Source organism: Myotis yumanensis, unplaced genomic scaffold (genome assembly GCF_028538775.1).
Source record: "Myotis yumanensis isolate MYYU_CA2020_CCGP unplaced genomic scaffold, mMyoYum1.0.hap1 SCAF_2, whole genome shotgun sequence".
In the NCBI taxonomy this organism is placed as follows: domain Eukaryota; kingdom Metazoa; phylum Chordata; class Mammalia; order Chiroptera; family Vespertilionidae; genus Myotis; species Myotis yumanensis.
In genome coordinates this window covers 169,474,668-169,498,171 of record NW_027223753.1, presented here as the reverse complement: position 1 = coordinate 169,498,171, position 23,504 = coordinate 169,474,668, and the positions used below count along the sequence as shown (strand labels likewise).

Below are 23,504 nucleotides of genomic sequence, written 5' to 3'. Positions count from 1 at the left end.
GGGTCAAATGGGAGTTCCATTTCCAATTTTTTGAGGAAACTCCATACTATCTTCCATAGTGGCTGCACCAGTCTGCATTCCCACCAGCAGTGCACAAGTGTTCCTTTTTCTCCACATCCTCTCCAGCACTTGTCGTTTGTTGATTTGTTGATGATGGCCATTCTGACAGGTGTGAGACGGTACCTCATTGTTGTTTTGATTTGCATCTCTCGGATGATTAGTGACTTTGAGCATGTTTTGATATGTTTCTTGGCTTTCTGAATGTCCTCTTTTGAAAGGTGTCTATTTAGATCCTTTGCCCATTTTTTGATTGGATTGTTTATCTTCTTTTTGTTAAGTTGTATGAGTTCCCTATAAATTTTGGAGATTAAGCCCTTATCAGATATGACGTTGGCAAATATGTTTTCCCACGAGGTGGGTTTTCTTGTTGTTTTGTTGATGGTTTCTTTTGCTGTGCAGAAGTTTTTATTTTGATGTAGTCCCATTTGTTCATTTTCTCTTTAGTTTCAACTGCCCTAGGAGCTGTATCAGTGAAGAAATTGCTTCAACATATGTCTGAGATTTTGTTGCCTTTGTATTCTTCTAGAATTTTTATGGTTTCCTGTCGTACATTTAAGTCCTTTATCCATTTTGAGTTTATTCTTGTGTATGGTGTAAGTTGGTGGTCTAGTTTCATTTTCTTGCATATATCTGTCCAATTTTCCCAACACCATTTATTGAAGAGACTATCTTGGCTCCATTGAGTAACATACAGTTTTTGAATACCAACTGCTTATAGTCTAGCAGTATGTCATTAATGATAAATAACTGTTTCACTATTTTTAAAAAATATCTTGTTATTGATTTTAGGGAGAGAGGAAGAGAGAAAAAGTGAGAGAGGAACATTGATGTGAGAGAGAAACACACCCTGACAAGTGACTGTACCCTCACCCTGGGCATATGCCCTGACTAGGAATCAACCAGCAAGTTTTCAGTGGTGCTTGAGATGACAATCAACCTAATGAGTCACACTGGCCAATGCATGGCTGTTTCACTAAGAAAAATATGTAAAATTTGGAGAGAAAACCATAAAACTAAGAAAATGTTAAGGAAATAGAGTATATAATGCAAAATCCTTGAAGTTTTTCACATGCATGCCTCAACTATTTATATTTTGTATAGAGAAAAGAGATCTCTCATGATCTAGTTATAATTCAACTAGAGGCCCAGTGCACGAAATTTGTGTATGGGTAGGGTCCCTAGGTCTGGCCAGCGATCAGGGACGACTGGGGCCTTCCAATTGCCAGCCAGGACCTCCCTTCCCTGGCTACCAGCTGCCAGCCGGGGCCTCCCTTCATTCCGTGCTGCCTGCTGGTGGTCAACGCATGTTATAGCAAGCGATTGGTCTCCCAGTCTAACTCCCATGGAGACAATTTGCATATTAGGCTTTTATATATAGAGATTATCTCCTCAATTGAAAATCCTGCTTTTCTACATAAGTATCCTCTTTGCTGAAAGACCAGAGCATACTGCCCATGTGGTCTGTAAGTGCTCTGCAGTCTGCTTTTCCAAAGGCATCAGTTGGCTTAGAAAGATGGTGGTTAAATTTAACTTTCGATTTTCACCTATGAAGGTATGTTTGGAATCTCATCCAAAACATGTCATGTGACCACACACACAAATGTGTGCATATGTGAATGTATATATCAATGTTCAGGTACAGGTTTATTTGCAATCACAATCATACATATGCACTCACACATTCACACCAATACACATACATACACACACATAAATGTGCACATACATAATAGCTCTGATAACCTGGGTTTGATGGCCAATAATTGATCCAAGTATGTACAACACCAGGTTACTTGGAAGCCACTCTGTGGAATCATTTGACTTGTCCTAAGCTTGGGTGACTTGGGAATTAGTATATTTATGCTTCCACCAGATTATAATCGGAAGACTGAGGTTCTGCTTCCAAGTCTAACTTAACTTATATGAGGATCAGGAAATCCTTAATATTTCTATTCTTTAATTTACCCATCTTTAAAATTGATGGGAAGATTTCTATTTTGAAGGTTACATTTCTAACATTTTATGATGCATAAATCGACTGGGATTTTTTGCACCTCTTGAATTCTTGATCTCAGATATATTTGAAACCCAACTGTCTGAGTCCTTGGAAAATGGCAAAACTTACATAAAAATACTGAATAAATATGCTAGAGAATAGGTTTACTTACCATGGACACAGATAATAGCATGGGGAAGGTTTGGGGAGGGGCAGGGGTTGGGTGGAAGGCGGGGGGGGGGGGGGGAGGGGAAGGGGAGACATCTGGAATATTTAAACAACAAAAAAAATAAAGAATAAGTTTACTTACAGTCACAGTCTTGGCATCCATTTCAGTGAATATGAATTCTCCTCCTTCAAAGTCGTCATTCATGTATAGCAGAGCACTATATGAAGAAAGGGGAATCATTTGTACTGTTAATGCTTACAATGTCATTACCACAGAATACTGATGAATTGACCATTCTGATTAGTAAGTTTCCTTTGAACTAGACATTGAAATAATCGACCCTCCTAACCTCAAGAGTAAAATCAAATGTAGTTTGGATCATACCCTTGAAGTATTTATTCCACTTACGTTAATTTTTAATTATAGTTTAAAGCTCATCTCACATTTCACTTCCTTCAAAGAAAACCTAACTGGATTTAATCTAGCCCTTTGAACCTGCCCATACTACTTACAACTCTCTTCTTCGCTGTCATACTACTAACTCTACAGAATGTATTTTTTCCCTAACTAGCTGGAGAGCTCCAAGAGGTGTAGCTTAGCCTTGCAGATAGAGGGCGCTCAATAAATGTTTCTGTATAGAGCACAGAGTAATAATAATTAACACACTATTACCTATATGGTGACTACAAATCTTGACTCTTCTCTTTGCACACGAAAATATCTTTCAATAAGAGAAAACATTTTTTCCCTCTTGAGTGTCCAGTTTCTTATTGATAAGATGCAGACATAGATAAGTGATGTGATAAGATCCCTCTGCATAAAGGATATGTTTCAGTGAATGCTAAGGGATTATATATATATATATATATATATATATATATATATATATATAATTATATATATATGTATAATTATATATATATAATTATATATATAATTTTATTTTTATATTAAAACAAAATGGACATTTTGTGGAATAGGGTATGAAAAACATGCATGCATTTTTAAGATTAAAACATGAGATGAAGTCACTTCTCAATTGTGACAGCTGCTTCAAAAGATTATTTGAGACTCTCTGCTTCCTAGCGTTGAATGTGATGACAAGCAAAAAAGCTCAGCTTTCTAGTTTCCATGGGTTTTTGATAACTGTTGGACAAAAGCTTGGCTTTGCAGCAGGTGCTGGCTCTACCTATAATCCCGGAATGTGTAAGCAGGAGGCTCCTTCCAACATTCATTGGCCTCTGGATCCAACAGGCAGTTGTCAGCATGGATGGGATGACTGAGGTCATTTCTTCTATCCTGTTGACCTGCCAGGAGAGGGAACAGGGAAGAATGAAAGGAGGGTGTTAACTTCCTACAGCAAAAGTGACCCTCAGATTGCCTTCTCCCGTTGCTGGTGCCCTTGTAAATCTGAAGATACAGAAAGCCGAACACAACAGATGAAGGAACACTGGGCAAGCAGTCAAGAGACTTTACTTTGGCCCTGCTTTGATATGAACCTGATGTAAAACTGTGAGCATGTCACACCTGCTGCTACAGCTATAGAAGCTATCTGCTATAAATAGACATTCCATGCATTTCACAGGTTGTACTTCATGGGGAGCAGTAATAGGAGGAGGATGAAATAAAAATGTAAAAAAAAAAAATAAGATTTGATTCAATTGAACTGACCCAAGTGTAAAAGTCTTGCCCTGTGACATTATCCATTCCCTCCTACTCTGGAGGGGTGGAAGGGAAGGTCTAGAGAAGAAATAATGACAGCAGGTTGTGAGGGGGTCTCTGACTTTTTAAGAATATTTATTTCAACAATCCCTTCATCTTCTACACTACCACTCAATGCTTATGGATATAATAGGAGACTAATTTCCAGGTTCCTAGTTTCCTGAAAAGTAAAACCTAGAACAGAAAAGCATTTTTCTGTGCAACTAGAAAGTAGGAGAAGTTGATTTAAATGGGGGAAAAGGTACAGTTATGGTCTGCTGGTACTTTAGGGGATAAAAAAGGAGAAAAAGAGGGAAGGGAAAATAAGAGCTATCAAGTTTCTTTTGTTTTTGGAAATTTCGAACTCTTCTAAACGATTTGTAATGGATTTTTTTTTTTTTTGAGCATTGCTTTCTTTCTCAGCTCTCTGTGAGTAGAAGGAACAAGTCCAGACTCTGAAATCTCACCAGACAGGGCTGTTCGGCAGACCATGTGCGTATAGGAAAAATACAGGGTTGAGTTCAGCATGAAATAGGATTCTACAATCTTTCGAGCCTTCTCGCTGATGTCATAAAACAGGCGTGCGCTCTTCAGTGGGACTCGGCCTTCATAACCAAACTGAGGAAAAAGGAGAACATTAGATACCATGGGGTGGATTGGAGAGCTGGAGAAAAACAGAGGCTCGGTTTCAGTCAGCCAAGGTACAATGGTCATCTCTGCATTGGTTAGTGGGAATACTACTACATGCTTGTGGATTTGGGTTAGGAAAATGAACCATTGAAATGAGCCTTCCTAATCACAGAGAGAACATGAAGAGCTAATCACTCTCTTTTCTCTCATAACACTCTCCTCATTCCTCTCTAATAACATTTCTTGAAATATGGAACGATTACTTATTTGGGTATGTTTTCACCATTAGACCATGAGCTCCTTGAGAAAGGGGTAGCAAGGGGGCATGGGAGCTGTATGTTATTAGTCAGATACAAATTTAGAAAAGATTAAGTTTGACAAATAGATGATAAATAGATAAATGAAGAAGGATTTAATGCGATACAGGTGCCATTTCATACTTGCTCCCTTCAAATTCCTGATAAAACTGTATTCTAAGCTCTTTTCTTTCCTGTGTCTGCCATTCACAGAAGGTCCTGGACTAACACTTAGGAGCCCACACCCCAAACAAGTTAAGACTTTACTTTGAGTGCTTTCAGGACAGTTGCGCCTTCAAACTTTTCATTGGGTGTATGAGGTGAAGTTTTCCCTCTGTATCCATCACCAACAATCATGATTCCCTAGAAGTACAATACAGGAAGATGTTTTCTTAATGATAACTCTGAATGCATCAGGTCTTCCTTTCTGCCTTGATTTCCAGGAAGCTAAGAACCAAAGTCATCCCCATTTTGTTCCAGGATCCTAGTATCATTCATTTTTCCAAGCAAAAGGGATATGCTAGTATTTATTTAACTTTTACACTCTATTTTTATTATAAAACACCACCACTTTTTGTAGAGATATGTAGACTAGAAATGATTAATATGTTGGTTATTGTTGATTAAAATAAAGAGATTTCTCAGTAACTTTATATGGTAGACAGGGCCCATGCTGGATGATGTCTGGCCTGGGAATTTAGCTGCTAACTACTCCAGATCCACTAGCCATATTCAGATCTGGACAAAACTAACATCATCTCAATCCAAAGGCTATGAAAGTGTCTCTACAATCAATGTCCCTCTCCCAGAGAAAGTGACATTGCAGGCCTAGTTCTCTGGCTCCAGGTGAGACCAGAACCAAAGCACTTGAAGGCTCGCAGCAGGCCAGCATAGTCAGGCCCCGCCCTCCCAGGGGTCCTCACACTGGCCACGCTGTGCAGCTCCCGGCACTGATCTTCCGACAGGACGTTATCCAGGAGAACCCGCTGAGTCCCGTTCAGCTGCTCTGAGTTGTAGACGAAGGTGATGTTCTCGTAGATCAGAGGGCCACCTGAAGGGACAGAGCACATTGTCTTCTCTGTTACCTCTGTCACCAAGGGGAAGCACAGAACACCCACCAGCTAGCAATGTGCAGTTGAGGAGAGCCAGTATCCTCATGAATATTTAGGACTGCTATGACAAATGACAAATTCGGAATCTGATAAACACAATGTGGATTCAAGAAAAGGGCAGCTGTGTGACTACCAGGCTTTTCCAAAATGTCATGATGATATATTATTTTTGCATAGTATCTTGTATTTGATAAAATATCTTTTTATTTGTTTCCAGTGACAATCCAGCAAAGCAGACTGGGCATCTCACAGGATTCTCCTCTAGGAAGACTTTCCAGGATTCTCTCCACAACTGGACCCACCCTGCTCCACAGCCTTTGGTTCCTACCATTGTTATAACATCATATGCAATCACTCCATGACATGCCTCGTCCCCAGGCGTGACATAAACATCAGTTTCATGGGTATGTAGAGCAATGCCTTCACCAGGAAATCCAGGTAAGGATGCAGTAAATTCACCACCAGTAAGTACAGTCACACCCAAGTCACCCGACTCCTTCCAAGTCTTCTTTCCACCACTACCTGACTCTTTATCAGTGGTTCTTAACCTTCCTAATGCAGCGACCCTTTAATGCAGTTCCTCATGTTGTGACCCCCAATTTCATTGTTACAAATTGAACATAATTAAAACATAGTGATTAATCACAAAAACAATATGTAATTATATATGTGTTTTCCGATGGTCTTAGGCGACCCCTGTGAAAGGGTTGTTCGACCCCAAAGGGGTTGTGACCCACAGGTTGAGAACCGCTGCTTTATATGGTCTTGCTTTTGGAATATTTATTGTACTCTGCTCTATGGACATATCATTATATCACTGCCTTTGCATCGGATGGTTTCCTGCAGGCACCTCTCTCTCCCTGGATAGGGTCCACAACTTTATGAAATTAGCCCCACACAGGCTCTTCAGAGAATGACGCATTTGGGCTATGTTTAGGTGGTGAAATGATAAAATCTAGATCTGACAAGATCTTTTCCTCACAGAAAGTAGCATTAAAGGACAAAACCTCTGACGGTGAAGAAATGTTCAAATGTAACTGTGTGTAACCATCTGGATTCTAACCAGAAAAGTGAACAGAAAAGAAAAACACTGTTTTTCTACTCTTTACAGTACTCCTAAGGGACATGACATGTACCTGTCAATAACAATAACTCGCCCTAGAGGGAGTGGTGGGGAGGGCACAACTCCCCCTTTCCTCCCAAGGTGATCGAGCAATGGTCTTGAACATGCAGGTCTAAAACATGTCTAAAACATGTCAGTTGAAGGGAGAAGAGACAATTGATGTTCACTATATCACTTTAAAATAGATTAGTCAAATTAGGGAGCAGCACTAAGTGTTTATTAATCTAGTTAGGATAAAAGAATCACTATAGCCTACAATTAAAGGAATTGTCTGCCATTCACAGAAGATCCTGGATTGACACTTAGGAACCCAACTAAACCCAAAACAAATCAAGACTTTACTTTAAAATAATGAGGTAGTATTTCTTCATCTTGAGTAATACATGGTTACCTGCTAAAACAAAAAGTTCCCTAAGTAATATGGTGCTGACAAACTATTTATACTATAATTTCATTTCCATATTTGCAATTATAAAATGATGAAAACAGTATTTATTTTCATGGTTTCATAATACAAAAAACCAATTTACAAGATTAAGTAAAAGCAAGACCATAAACCAAATATATTAAAATGAGCTATGTTAATGAAATGATCAATGTTATTTTACAGAAACAAACAAAGCTACATTCCTCATGAATATACTACTAACTGATCTGGTCAAGGTTCTTTGAGGCAACGTTCTTCTAGTACTTTTGGTGTGTAATAACTCATTTATTCTACCACAACTTTTCTCTATTGAAATTATGACAAAATCTTAGTGTACCATGATAAATGTTGGTCTTCAACTGGTCCTCATACATTATTTATAAATTTGTACTATTTTATTTCTTGTTAGTCTTCAATCATTGAATATTATTAACTGCTGCCAATGTGATGGTAACTGCACCCATACCATGGAGGTGTGAAATCTCATGGGAGTACTTGGCTATAAGGTGGTTATTCAGATGTCCCACTAGTTGTTCCTCTTAATATTTTTAAATTGTCATCAAACTTTATTAGTATAGAATTTCTTGGATTTCAGGAATATATGCCCAAGCTCCCAGTTTCAGTACAAATCTTTTGGGTGAATAGAAAAAAATAAAAATATATTTTTTTTTACAGTTCAATGTTTCTCAAACTTTTTTCTACAGAAAAGCTTTTGATGAAAAAAATAGTTTCTTTTTTTTGTTTGTTTGCTTTTAATATGAAACGCTTCACAAATTTGCGTGTCATCCTTGCGCAGGGGCCACACTAATCTCTGTCTCATTTCAATTTTAATAAATGTGTTGCCGAAGCGAGCACGAAAAGTAGTTTCCTGATCAAATGTGTTTGGGAAGTACTGAGCTAAACCAAATTTAAGAGGACTTTTTTAGAGCATGCATTATGAATATCCTAAGTATTAATACAATATGTAGTAGTGCTCACCCTTAATTGAGCACAATATCCTTCCTTTCTTCCTTCCTTCCTTCCTTCCTTCCTTCCTTCCTTCCTTCCTTCCTTCCTTCTTATGGCAGAGAGACTCCAAGATGAACCCTAATGATCACTGCCTCCTGGTGTTCATAGGCCTGTGTAATTTGATTCCCTCAAGTGTGGGCAGGGCTTGGATCTTGCTTGTAACCAATAGAATATGGAAAAAAGTGATGGGATGTCATTTCTGTGATTGCATTACATAAGATTACAACTTCTATCTTGCTAGCTGACTCAGTCTATTACCTTCTCAGCTTGCAATCTGATGAAGCAAGTGACTGTATTGGACAGGCTCATATAGCAAAAAATTGATGTGTTCCTCTAGCCAAAAATCAACTAGGGCCCTAACTGGTTTGACTAAGTGGATAGAGCGTTGGCCTGCAGACTGAAGGGTCCCAGGTTCGATTTTGGTCAAGGGCATATGCCCGGGTTGTGGGCTCAATCCCCAGTGGGGGACATGCAGGAGACAGCCAATCAATGACTCTTTCTTATCATTGATGTTTCTATCTCCCTCTCCCTTCCTCTCTGAAATCAATAAAAATATATTTAAACAAAAACAAACAAACAACCAAAAAAATACAACTAGGAACTGAGAACCACAGTCAAATAAACTTTTAAGTTCCAAATTCTGTCATCTGAACTTGGGAGAAAATAGTTCCTCAGTCAAGCCTTAGAAAAGATGCCAGCTTATAAAGGTCTTCAAGCAATAGACCCTAGCTAAGTTACCCCCAGACTCCTGACCCCAAGAAACTGAGAAATAGTAAATGTATGTTATTGGAAGCTGCTATATTTGAGCTAATAATTTTCATAGCGATAAAAATCAACAACAGTAGACTTTGTCTCCCATCATGGAACTTCTTAAAATAAAACACAGTTTGCTTGGGGAAGATTACTCTAATCTATATAGTTGAGTGAGATTCATAGCCAAATTGAGGCTATCCCTCAAATATTTGGAAAAGTCAACTGCATATTCCACTCCCATTTAGAAATATAAAAACATTTTCTTGCAACAAGAAAGACAAGATACTCACTAAAAACATTTTCTAATTAGGAATGGAAAACAGACCAAGAGTTGAATGAATTAGGTTGGTTTGTACTTTGCCATGTTTATCTTGTTTTCTATATTGAGAGTGTATTACTTTAAATATAATTTGACTTATTTTAAAAGTATAACTTTAAAAGTTACTAAAACTAAATAAAACACTTAGAAAAATGCCTACCATTCTTAAGCTCCATATAAGTATTTACTATTACTATGATGATTATTACTGAATTAGTAATATATGACTAGTATATTGTATTAATTCTGACTGAGTCATCTTAATAAGCATAATGGAGTATATTTAAAAGAGAGCTACTGCCGACACCGGTTTGGCTCAGTGGATAGAGCGTCGGCCTGCGGACTGAAAGGTCCCGGGTTCGATTCCGGTCAAGGGCATGTACCTGGGTTGCGGGCACATCCCCAGTAAGAGGTGTGCAGGAGGCAGCTAATCAATATTTCTCTCTCATCGATATTTCTAATTCTTTATCTCTCTCCTTTCCTCTCTGTAAAAAATCAATAAAATATATTTAAAAAAATAAAATAAAAATCCAGTTGGCCACCTGGATGTTTTAAAAAAAAGAGGTGTTTTAAAAAAAAGAGAGAACTACTGAGCCCTGGCTGGGTGGCTTAGTTGCTCAGTGCATCGTCCCATGCACCAAAAGGTTGTGGGTTCGATTCCTGGTCAGGACTCATACAAGAGGCAACTGATAGATGTTTCTCTCACATAGATGTTTTTCTCATTCTTCTTCTCTCTCTAAAAACCAATAAAAATGTGTAAGGATTAATAAATAGATAGATAAAAGAAAGCTACTGAGATATTGACAATTCCCTCAACAATGCTATAACTAACAACATAGATCAAGTGAAGGAGCAGAATGCAAATGGAGTCTTAAATGCCTAAACCAGTGATGGCGAACCTTTTGATCTTGGCGTGTCAGCATTTTGAAAAACCCTAACTTAACTCTGGTCCCATGTCACACATAGAAATTTTTTGATAATTGCAACCATAGTAAAACAAAGATTTATATTTTTGATATTTATTTTATATATTTAAATGCCATTTAACAAAGAAAAATCAACCAAAAAAATGAGTTCGCCTGTCATCTCTGACACGCATGTCATAGGTTCGCCATCACTAGCCTAAACCCTACAGGTTCAGACAAATCTGTACTAGAAAACTGCCTTATATGCTGCTGACACTGTCACCACAATGCAGTTTTATTCAGAGGTTTCTCACACATACATTTAACCAAAAAACAACTAACTACCCACTCACTAACCAAAAGGGGGAAAAAGAAAAGAAAAAAAGAAATCCTGCCATTCAAAAATGCAAGCCGACCAGCCTACAAATGACTAGTAGCACATCAGAGAGAGGAAAACATTAAAATAAAATAAAAAAGTAGTCCAGTAAGTTGTGGTTCCTGGGGCCTGATTTGATAGCTTCAGCCAACTCTTAACCACAGCCCAAAGGGATTTCAACAACTTAATTCTCTCATTCATAAAGTATGTGCCTGGCTCTAACTCTCCATTTGCAATAAGGAAGGATCATCCAGGAAAACACCCCTCGTGCTCAATGTCTGTGGCTCATAAGAAGAATCATTTTGCCGTAAATATCTCAATGTCATAAAGGCATGACAGGAATATGCTGACTAACAAGCCCTTATATGAGCACAACCCCTTAAAGTTTACCAAAAATTTCACATTCATCCTCTCCAACAGTGGCTATCCTTGTTGTACAGATGGGGAGCATAGGGTCCTGGGAGATTGAGTCTCTAGTTATCCATCACTTCAGAGCACATAAGACTGAGGCAATCCAGGAAACCTGGTCTCCTGATTCCAAGTCCAAAGTTAGTCCTACTATACCTCACTGGCTCTGAGATTATTATCAAGCAGGACCTTTGGAAAACTGATGGCTGAAAGGAGAATAGATAAGTGACAGATGTTTTTTAGAAGTTGACATGTATATTCCATGGACTACAGTCACCCTGGGCCACTCCCATCTTAATACTTGGGATCTGTCCAATATGAATATGACTAACTACTGTTAGGTAACCAGAGTAGATGACAATGTCTTTGTGGAAAATGAGAAAAGCTGAAACACATTCTACTCTGTAAAGCACGCATCCTTTCTTGTCTGCCTGACACCTGCTTTCAGCCAGGCTACGATAGGAAAGTGTTTTCTGGTTGGGAACTTTGCCCCTGTCTACCACTGTTCTTAATTTAGACACTATTTAGGTCTCTAGTGACTGCACCGAAAGCTTTCCAGTGGATTCCCAGAGAACATTGTAAGGTCCTTTGGCCTAATTCAACTAAGAAAATTAAGCAGAAATGATAGAATTTGGTAACCCAGCCAATCATGATCTTTCTCCATCCTGTGTTGTCTTCTATTCAACTCTTCCTATTAATCTTCCTCATCAGTTGCTGGACATCAGATTCCTGGGTCGGCAGAAAAATAATGCTTTGAAATTTGGCAACTCTTCTGGAGTTTCCCAAACCTTTACAGCAAAGTTCTGGCTTATTGTCATGTACTTCCTGGGCAACTTCTTGGCTTAAATAGCAGCATGAACTCTGGCTGACCATTAAGCACTTATGAAACAGCTTGGGCTTTGTGGCTACAAATTAAGGTCCAGGTCAGATTAGATGATCATATTATCCTGTTTACTACCTCAAGTTGACTTGGAAACTAAGGAAGGAAAGGGCTGGGAAATATGAGCTGTAGAGAGCCAGTAGTTTTCAAATCAGCTAGAACCGTGGTCAGCAAACTGCGGCTCACGAGCCACATGTGGCTCTTTGGCCCCTTGAGTGTGGCTCTTCCTAAGCTTTAGGAGTACCCTAATTAGGTTAATAACAATGTACCTACCTATATAGTTTAAGTTTAAAAAATTTGGCTGTCAAAAGAAATTTCGATCGTTGTACTGTTGATATTTGGCTCTGTTGACTAATGAGTTTGCCGACCACTGACTGCTAGAAGAATGTGCTGACAAGCTTCTTTCTGGGAAAGTAGTACTGTACTTCCTCTCCAGGAGAGTTTCTGCAAAATTATTTAATTTGGATTATTTTTGGTATCTAGACACTTCTATGTTCCATCCTCAGGTGAAGAAGAGAGAATGGGGTTTTGATTCAAAAGCCTGGGCTTAAATGCCAGCAACCTATTCTGAGCTGTGAGACTTTGGACAAATCACGAAATGTCTATGAGTCTGGTTTTTCTTGTCTATGAAGTAGGGACACTTCTCACATGAGATGCTGCCATCATTAAAAGGAATTGTGACCCTAACCGGTTTGGCTCACTGGATAGAGCGTCGGCCTGTGGACTGAAGGGTCCCAGGTTCAATTCCGGTCAAGGGCATGTACCTTGGTTGTGGACACATCCCCAGTAGGGGGTGTGCTGGAGGCAGCTGATCGATGTTTCTCTCTCATCGATGTTTCTAACTCTCTATCCCTCTCCTTCCCTCTCTGTAAAAAATCAATAAATTATATTTTAAAAAAATAAATAAAAGGAATTGTGGGTATTATAGGGTGTGTGATTGTCTAACCACTATGCTGTACACCTGAAACTAATACAAAATAATATCGCATATAAAAATTTTAAATAAATACAATAAAATGCTTTGCGCATGAATTTGCTTGAAAAATTGTTGATATTAAGTAAGCATATGATCCTCTGCTTTCTCCTTCTCTGTGCCTTTGTTCCATTTGTTTTATCCACTAGAATGGCTCTCTCGACATCTCTGTCAATTCAACCTAAATTCTACTTCTCTCACATAGCCTTGATCTCAGATATATGTGCCTCAAACATCTTAGATGAACTAATCTAACATCCCACAAAGCTGTCTCTTCAAGTTCTTCTGATACACAGTCTATTCTATACTATCCAGCACTACTCACACACTATATGACAAAAGTGAGCCATGTGATCTCTCTAAGCCTCAGGTACCGAACTGAGAATGGCAATGATCACACAGCCCCTACCTGTCTCACAAGATTCTTATAGGAAACAGAAGTTCTTTTGCTGGAAACTAAAGGTAATGATATACAAATCTGAGACGTTCTTGTTTTTAAGCCTTGCTTTCAGAATTTCATGAATTGTAGTAGCTTAGTCCTTTTCTTCATGTTCCAGAGAAAGTACGTTTTGCCTTGATCTGAATAACAACTGATCAAGTCCCATTCTACCCCTACCCTCCTTCTAAGAGTAAAAGTGCATAGATACTTACCCTCTCTTAGGTCTCGGTCAATCTTGGGTGATGGTTTTTTCCCTGATGACAATCCATGAACTTCTGCTCCTTCCACGTTCACTCCTGAAGGGACCCTGCTTATTTAAAAGTGGGAATGGCAATTTCTCATTGAATAAAGATGTTCAAAAGCAAAGATACTTTACCCAGGTACTCTATGACTCCATATTTTATATGCTCATTGTACAGAAGTCTACCTATCTTTCAAGAGCAAACAAAATGTCACTACCTTCATGCAGTTCTTTTTTAAAATATATTGATTGTAGGGAGAGAGAGAGAGAGAAAGAGAGAGAGAGAGAGAGAGAGAGAGAACAAACGAACACACCCTGTGTATCTGGACAACACTCCAAACAACTGAGCTACTGGAAGTTCATTTCTATTCCTTCATGAGTGTGTTCTATTTCACTTCTCTAAATCTTCTTAGCAATCTTTACTACAGTTAATTGTATCCATAACTTAGTCCCTTAATTTAAGACTGAATCACAACCAATCTGGAAAAAATTATCATATGCATCTATATAATGCTCAGAGTGTCACATTATATGTCTTGAACATAGCGTGTTCATCACTGACCAATAATTGAACTAAAATAAATCACGTCCTAATGTAGTGGTTCTAAACTATTTCAAGAAGGAAGACACAAATTTGTGTCAAACTTTGCAAACACACAAATAATAGCATGATGGTCTTTCAATATGTCTACACATATTGAACACAACCAAATGTGCATATGCATTGTTGGATCTGGATGTGCTGTCCCTGGTGGTGTATGATTCTAAAGGAGTCCTTTGCCTTATCAGGCCCTCAGCTTTAAAATTTGAAAATGAATAGGCTTGTCCATGTGATCTCAGACATGTAACACCAACATTCTATGATCCCTTGAACTGTTCATGACAGGTAAATTGACTTTTGACTTCTATCATTTCAAAAAATGAGTTATCTTCCAATTGAGTTAGCAACACCTAGTATTTTAGCTTGCAGTAAAGCTTTCAAGCTTTATTATACTAATAAATTTTTAAAAATCCAATTTGCTTTGCTATAGAATTACAGAATGTTTAACCCTCAGAGATCACCTGTTTCAATTCCTTAATTTGAATAAAAACATGAGACCCAGAGAGGAAAATAAATTACTCCAGGTTACACAGAAGTGACAGGAACAGCTGGGACCAGTTCCCAGTTTGGAATTCTTTTCATTATATCTTTTTGCCTATTCATAGAACTCAATTTCTTATAATAGGTCTGACTCTATGCATTTCTTTTAATTAAAAATAAACAGTTAACAAACAATAGTATATTAGTTTTAGGTATACAACATAGTGATTAGACATTTATATAACTTATGATGTTATCCTCCCAGATAAGTCTAATACCCATCTGATACCATAAATAGTTATTACAATATTATTGACTATATTCCTATGCTGTACTTTACATCCCTGTGACTGTTTTCATAACTAGCAATTTATACATCTTAATCCCTTCCCCCTTTCACCCATTCCTCCAAACCTCATCCCATCTGGCGACCATAATTCAATTTTTTTTTTTTAAAGGAAAAGAAATTCTAAACCTTTGAAAAATATTTTAAAATTAAACAGTTGGTGTTCTGAATAGAGAACTCACCTATTCTCATCCTGTCGTCCTCCATATCGAATCCAATAGTTCTGTTTTAAATTAAAAATGGTTTTTAATTAGTTTTGTCACTAAAACATGACTTACAGAAATAGAATACCTGTAAAACACTCCAAAGGCCTAAAATGTTATGAAACATTCATGTTATATATGATACTTTATATTTTTATTTAAAAGTAATAGAAAGAAAGGCTAAGGTTAATACAATTTTGATAAAGATAAAATAATGCACAGATTTTTTAAAAATATCATGGAATTGCCCTAGCTGGCTTGGCTCAGTTGAGAGAGCGTTGGCCTGCGGACTGAATGGTCCTGGGTTCAATTCCGGTCAAGGGCACATGCCTGGATTGTGGGCTCAATCCCCAGAGTGGGGCATGTAGGAGGCAGCCGATCAATGATTCTCTCTCAGCATTGATTTTTTTATCTCTCTCTCCCTCTCCCTTCCTCTCTGTAAAAAATTAATAAAATATATATTCTTTAAAAATCATCCAGTCTAATTCTCTTATGTTTTATGAATAAAACAAACACAAAGTCCAGCTCAATCATCTCTCCAGGACTATAAAAGTGACCAAGTGGCTTTTTCTGGGGTCTCAGAATTATGCAGTTTTGGGAAAAAAAATCCTTTGTAGGACTAGATAAAACTATTAGAAATGTTACATTAGAATTGGTAAATTAAAATTAACCTAATTTTTTAAATGTGCCAATAAAACATGATATAACTAAGACAGAAATGAAAAGAATATGTTACAAATAAGATATTTTCAAATAGTGTTTTTTATAAACATATAACATGCAAACTGTATAAAGAACATATATAATAGCTAACAGATAAATGAACAAAAAGTAGGTCCAGACAATTCAAATTAGAGGAAAAATGATAATTAATAATAATATGTGAAAATTTTGTTTTTACTGACCATCAAAGGAATACAAATTAATGCAACAATGATGTACCACTTTGTATATAATATATGCTTAATACACATTATTTTAAAATGTTATTTCTCATTGCTGAGATGTTTGTAGTAAACTGGTATTTTTATGCATTGCTAGGAGCATTAAAGGTCAGAAAACACTCTTAGAAAAGCAATTTCAAGAACTTTAAAACTTCTCATATCCCTGAATGGCAGAGTAATCCCACTCCTGGGAATTGATTCAAACGGTGTAGTTCAACAGAAAAATGCTTATTGCATTAAGTATAAGAGAAAACAAATCAAATGTTCAGCATCATGAGAAGAGTTTATTTATTGGACATCAACTGTATATATGTACCTAAAATAATTTTAGAAACTGTAAAAACATAGAAATTGCTTATGGTTCCTGAAATAAAAATCAAAACAGAAACATATCTATATGCCACAGTACTAGTTCTGCCAAAGATATGTCTTCATATGAAGAACGATTAAACAAGTGAAGAAAAGTCAGCATGTTGGGTACTATAATCATGAGTGATTTGTCCTTTTTGAAGTTTTTAAAATGTTTTAAATGTTTAAGAGAAAATACAAATGCATTCATAATTCAGGAAATAAAACAAACCTGAGGCAAATGTGTCATGTACAAAGTACTTCACTTCTATCCTAATACATTTGCTTTTGACTTGGGATCTCAGTGGCATGGAAATCTATAAAAAATCTTTTAAAGTTTGTTTATCACTTATCCTATATAATAAAAGCATAGAATGCAAATTGTTCCCTCAACTGGGAGTTCTTCTGGGAGTTTGACCAGGGGGCAGGGCCAGCCAGGGGAAAGGAGGGAGGCCCTGGCCAGCAGTGGCAGCCAGGGGAAGAGAGGGAGTACCCGGCTGGCAGCTGGCAGCTGCTAGGGACCCTACCAGTACATGAATTTCGTGCACTGAGCCTCTATCCTATCTAATAAAAGAGAAACATGGTAATTAGCCGTACATCGGCTACCCTTCCCATTGGCTAATCAGGGCGATATGCAAATTAACTGCCAGCCAAGATGGGAGCCGGCAGCCATGCACTGAAGCGAACAGGGAGGCTTGCTTGCTCCAGTGACGGCGGACTCCAACGTTCCCCGCCTGACTTGCCGGCATCTCAGCTGCAACTCTAAGCAACTATGTTGCAAATATAGAAGCTAAACAAAACCCCAGAAACCGGCTTTAGTCAGCCAGCCGGACCGCAACATTATATCAAATACAGAAGGTAAACAAAGGCCAGAAACCTGCTTTTAGCAACCGAGGCCTCAGAGCTAAAGCTGGCCCAGAATAAAAAAAGAAAAAAAAGAAAAAAAGGAGCGGTTGGGAGCTTCAGTCACCTGCCAGACTGAAAACAGCCCTCAGCCCCTCAGCCAGACTGGCCAGGCACCCCATTGGGGACCCCCACCCTGATCCAGGACACCCTCCAGGGCAAACCAGCCAGCCCCCACCCATGCACCAGGCCTCTATTCTATATAGTAAAAGGGTAATATGCTTCCTGGCACCGTGATCAGCGGAGCCGCGAGGCCTCCCAGCAACGGGATCAGCGTGACAGGGGGCAGCGCCCAAACCCCCTGATCGCCCTGTGGCTCTGTGTGTGACAGGGGGCGGGGCCACAACCTCCCTATCTGCCCTGCTCTGTTCGTGACAGGGGAAGGCACCCCAACCCCCTGATCACCCCTGCTCTGTGCCTGACAAGAGAAGGTGCCCCAACCCCCTGATCAGCCCTGCTCTGTGCCTGATAGGGGGGAGCTCCCCAACACCCTGATCGCCCTGCGGCTCTGTGTGTGACAGGGTGCAGCACCCTAACCCCCTGATCGGCCCTGCCCTGAGTGTGACAGTGGCGGAGCCCCAACCCCCTGATTGGCCCTGCTCTGTGTGTGACAGGGTGTGGTGCCCCAAATCCCCCCCCCCCATGGGCCCTGCTCTGTGTGTGACGGGGTAGAGCCATAACCTCCCCATCAGCCCTGCCCTGAGTGTGACAGTGGCGAAGCCCCAACCCCCTGACCCGCCCTGCTCTGTGTGTGACAGGGGGCGGTGCCCCAACTCCCCAATCAGCCCTACTCTGTGAGTGACAGGGGGGAGCTCCTCAACACCCTGATGGGCCCTGCTCTGTGCATGACAGGGGGGAGCTCCTCAACCCCCTGATCCGCCCTGCTCTGTGTGTGACAGGGGGTGGTGCCCCAACTCCCCAATTGGCCCTGCTCTGAGCCCGACCAGGGGCTGCACCTAGGGATTGGGCCTGTCCTCTGCCACTCTGGAGCAGGCCTAAGCCAGCAGGTCATTATCTCCTGAGGGGTCCCAGACTGCGAGAGGGCACAGGATGGGCTGAGGGAACCCCTCTCCCTCCCCAGAGTGCACAAATTTTTGTGCACCAGGCCTCTAGTATATATATATAAGCCTAATATGCTAAGAGTCCAATCATTTGATCATTCAACCAGTTGCTATGATGCGCACTGACCACCAGGGGGCAGAAACTCTGGTTGGTTAGCTTGCTGCTGGAGTCTGGCCAATTGGTACTAGGTGAGACAGCCAGACACACCCTGGAACCCTCTGGCAGGCCCTCCCCAGTCCCAATCATGCACCAGTAGGGTCCCTCAGCCTGACCTGTGCCCTCTCACAATCCAGGACCCCTTGGGGGATGTAAGAGAGCCAGTTTTGGCCCGATCCCCACAGGCCAGGCCGAGGGACCCCACCGGTGCATGAATCCGTGCACCAGGCCTCTAGTATTGAATCATTCACACATATCCTCTTTTTTGTTCAGGCAGGGGATTAGAATCTCCAACAAACAAGACTGGGTAATAAAAGTATAAAGAAAATGCCCACCGAACAGTTCTTTTAAAAAACACTCCCTTTTTCCTTTTTGCTCTTACCGGTTCAGTGTATGAAAACCCCAGGCCCTCTGCAGCCGATTTTATTAGTTCAGATTCCAGTTTATGACGCTTCACAAACACAGCCAAATCCTAGAGGAGAAAAATATGAAAGAAAAATTTAAATTTAAATAACAGTTAAGAGATATAATAAACATTTAAGTGGAAATAGGTTTTATTAGACAGTGACAGTAAGCAAAAAAAGAAAAAAAAGGAAACAAAAACAGAGCTGCAAAAATGTCGCCATCTCAACAGGTTTTTACAAGCTAGTACATATGAAGAAACATGCTTCTGGAATTAACAAAGTTCAAAAGAACCAAGTTCTAGAACCTTTACTAAATTTTCAGGTATATTTAAGTGCAGTGTTATATTTTTTACTAACTCTCCCTGGAGCACCTAGTAGAACGCAGAATTTCTTCTGAGAACATTGATCTCACCTCTCGGGCCTCGATGGATGCCAGGTCCATGCTGTCGTCCAGCAGGCTCTCATAGTAATCCACATTGTCTAGGACATCCTGGTCATCCGGATGGAGAAGAAGATAGGCCTTGGCACACTCTAGGGCTTTCACATATTCACCAACTGAAAGATCAAGGAGTTGAAGCATTAGAGTCAGCTGAGGTCTGTCTAAAGGAGGTTGAAGGATACTTCAACATGTATGTGAAAAGTCAGCATTATATGTCAATAAGGGAAGATAAGGTGAGGCTGAGTATAACAATCAGAAATAGTTACAGGTAGAAGGAACACGATTTCAGGTATTCCAAATGTACTACTTTGGTCTTCTTTGGTGCTAGTTGTTTTACATAAATTATCAAAAGTTTCCATCTGAAGATGTATGCTGACAACTTACATTATTTAATACAGATACACAGAATAGAATTTTAGTAGTTAATTCTGATTTTTGTACTGAGTTTGACAACATGGGTACCTAAGACTAATTTCAGCAATCAAAATTATATTCAATGCTCTTAAATATAAGAAAAGATGCTCAGTCTCTTTCTTAGATAAATGGAAATTAAACTATATTGAGATATTATTTTTCACCTAATAGATTGGGACAATTTGATACCTGACAATTTGATAATATATTCTGTTGATGAGCAATAAAAAATGTACTCAATGGAGAAAAAATTGGCAACATCTATTAAAATTACAAACAAACCATTTAATCATAGAATTCCATCTTATAGGTATTATGTGCAAGTGTAAAATAAGATATGTAAAATGTTATTCATTTTATCTTTAATTATCATAACAAAAATTATAAATAATACAATACCCATCAGTAAAGAATCACATGAAATAAATTATATGATATGCAGATGTAAAAAAAAATTAATGAGGAAGGTCTGTATGTATTGATACAATTAGGTTGAATCATATAAAATTACCCAAATTTGACCTAAGCAAATGGTAATTTCATAGGCCAAACCTACTAAAAAAGTCTGATATGTGTTTTTAGGTAAAGAAATCAATGTGGAGAACAGTGTAAAAAATATGCTACCTTCATTGTGTAAGATGCAGAAATAAGTCAGGGTGTGTATGTGTGTGTGTGTGGTGTTGTGTATGTGTGTATTGTTTCCATATAAACTTTTTAGAGGGATAAATAAGGAACTATGTTGCAGGACATAACATCGGGCTGTGAGGAAAAGGAAGCGAGGGGGCTCTTATGATATTTGGTCTCTGAACCTGTGAATATATTACCTTTATAATTAAATCGAAAAAAAATTTTTGAAAATCACATGAAATGTCAGTCTAGTATCATTTTCAGGACATTATCATAGCATTTCCCATTTATAGTTTCACCTCCTGCTCCTCTTGTCCTGAGCTATGGTGATGTGAGAAGAGAGAGCGATTTTGTAATCAGGAGCACCACCCCTGGCCTGCAAAGGTCTTACCTCGATAGTAGGCAAACTGTAGGTAGTCATAATGCAGGGGAAGAAAGTTCTCAATTGGGGAGAGGCGGCCAGGGCGGGTGGCAAGTTCCCTCACGCACTCATGCTGACAAACAAGCACCTGCACGTAGTGATCTGGAAGACAAGAGCCCACAGTGGGTCCCTCCAGTCAGCTCAATGTCCAGACCTCAGTTAGAGCCACAGTGACAACAGGGCAGTCCTCACCTCACCACACCTGGGAACCATATCATTATTATCCTCACTCCATGACCAGAAATCCTTTTCACCAAGGGAGTTAAGTCACTTGCCACGGCCTCCTAACCAGTGATCACTATAGTAATTAACAGTAGAGTCAAGCTCTAGCCAGTTTTGCTCAGTGGGTAGAGTGTCAGCCTGCAGACTGAAGGGTCCCAGGTTCAATTCTAGTCAAGAGCATAGGGCCTGCAAGAAGGGGCGTGCAAGAGGCAGCCAATCAATGATTCTCTCTCATCATTGATGTTTCTATCCCTTCTCTCCTTTTCTCTCTTAAATCAATAAAAATATATATTTTTTAAAAATAGTAGATTCCAAATCTTCTGTCTGCTGGTCGTGTGTCTGTACTGCCCTCTTCTCTTCCCTGTACCCTGTTTTCTATACATCTCCTAAAAGTGACATAGGCCATCTCACCCCACTCACACCCAGCTGAATAGCTGACTCTCCTATTATAACAACTTCAGAGCCTCTTTTTGGATATGTTAATAGGCTGAAATAGGCCAGAGTCAAAATCTGAAGTTTGGGTCCTGGTTTTGTTAAGAAAAAGGAACTGCCCTGTAGGTGGGGAGTTCCCTGCAGAGAAGTAAAGGAGAATGCTCTTTCTGCATATTAACATCGTCAGGCAACTTCTCCTAAAGGGGAAATAAAAACAATATTCCTTTACAGCTATAGAGTAGGAACCCATTTGGCCCAATTACAAATTAGTCCAACAACTGGACAAAATTTAGCTACACCAAATCCTAATATTGTAGGGCATCATAAAATAAGAGAAGGATGAAAGCTAAATAATTTAAATAAGCACTTTGCCTCTCTGTGTTCCCCTTTCTTTGTTCCCATTCTCCTTGCCTGCAAACAGACCAAGATCCTGAAGTGTAGGGGTTTTCATGCTTCCTTTAGTTGTGGGCTCTGGCTTATCTAAGCATGAGCTGAGTAAACACAAGTGGCTAATGAACCAGAGGGTAAAAAAACAACACACTTGCTATATTTTGCCCCAATTTTGATTTTTACAATGAAGATGAAGGTAGTCTTTGCCAGCAAGAGAATAAATAGTTCATTCATGCTCGTGCTGAGTGAGCGAGTTCTCTTGAGAATGATGACTGTACAATTTAATTTACCACAACTGCCTTCTTTCAAAAGCTACTCAGTTAGGCAGAGTTCAGGTTGTACCTCGATGGCCTTGAAGAAGAACCCCAAACCACAACAGGAAGGAAAGGTACATTTTCTGGTACATTAAAAAAAAGAGTGTGCCATCCGGCCACGGTGGCTCAGTGGTTTAGTGTCGACCCATGAACCAGGAGGTCATGGTTCGATTCCTGGTCAGAGCACATGCCTGGGCATGCAGAAGGCAGTCTATCGATGATTCTCTCTTATCATTGATGTTTCTGTCTCTCTCTCTCCCTCTCCCTCCCTCTCTGAGACAAATAAAAAATAAATAAAAGAAAAAAAAGTGTGCTATTTTTTACATAAGCTGGCCAACTCAAGCCAATATAGCATAGCTAACAGAATCTGTGCTGTCCATTGATTCTTATCTCCAGGTGGGGGAATGTGAGGGAAAGAATGAGTTCTGTTTATTTGATTAGAATATTAGAAACAAATAGCTAGCTATTTTATTTCTTAAGAAAATAATAACAAACAACCCTCAACTGTTTTCTCTTAGTTAGCTGGTCATTTACCTTAGCTGGTCACACTCCTGCTAATTCCAAATGACAAGCAAAAGGAAAAGGTGGGAAACACATCCACCAAAAACTCAAAATCTGAATAAAAGTATTTTTCAAAGCAAGATGTAAATAGCAGCAAAGTAAGAGTGACACAATAATATCCTTTAGGGCTTCAACAAGCATCGCTAGTAATAAATAACTGTATTCAGAAACCATTTGTATATTTCTCTAATTTTTAATGGTCTTCTAACTCTAAAAATTAAAATATTCTGGCTTTCTAAATACATTTATGGTTTAAAAGCCAGTTTTACTCCACAATTAGGACAGTTTTGAACCAAACAAGAATTTACATAACATTATAATGTCACTTTTTATTAGTTGTATTCCTTGCTTCTTTTACCAAACATTATTGTGCAATTAATATGTTTCTAATAAGTTTAGATCCAAGACACTGTGCGGTAAT

General features: G+C 39.1%; 1 protein-coding gene and 1 non-coding gene across 2 annotated transcripts in view; both read right to left on the bottom strand.

Annotated features, from left to right (window-relative positions):
* The window catches only part of P3H2 (prolyl 3-hydroxylase 2), a 162,857-nt gene that overhangs the window by 10,548 nt on the left and 128,805 nt on the right, over positions 1-23,504 (bottom strand). The window contains exons 4-13 of the mRNA XM_070406582.1: positions 21,135-21,266; positions 19,676-19,818; positions 19,242-19,331; positions 15,426-15,466; positions 13,788-13,882; positions 5,776-5,903; positions 5,120-5,215; positions 4,394-4,544; positions 3,415-3,532; positions 2,367-2,442 (exon numbers count right to left, since the gene is read on the bottom strand). Coding sequence (XP_070262683.1) covers positions 2,367-2,442; positions 3,415-3,532; positions 4,394-4,544; positions 5,120-5,215; positions 5,776-5,903; positions 13,788-13,882; positions 15,426-15,466; positions 19,242-19,331; positions 19,676-19,818; positions 21,135-21,266 — 1,070 coding nt within the window. The remainder of the gene's footprint in view (positions 1-2,366; positions 2,443-3,414; positions 3,533-4,393; positions 4,545-5,119; positions 5,216-5,775; positions 5,904-13,787; positions 13,883-15,425; positions 15,467-19,241; positions 19,332-19,675; positions 19,819-21,134; positions 21,267-23,504) is intronic.
* Positions 8,266-8,369, bottom strand: LOC139004576 (U6 spliceosomal RNA). Its single transcript, XR_011470450.1, has one exon. It is a non-coding gene; the product is annotated as a U6 spliceosomal RNA (small nuclear RNA).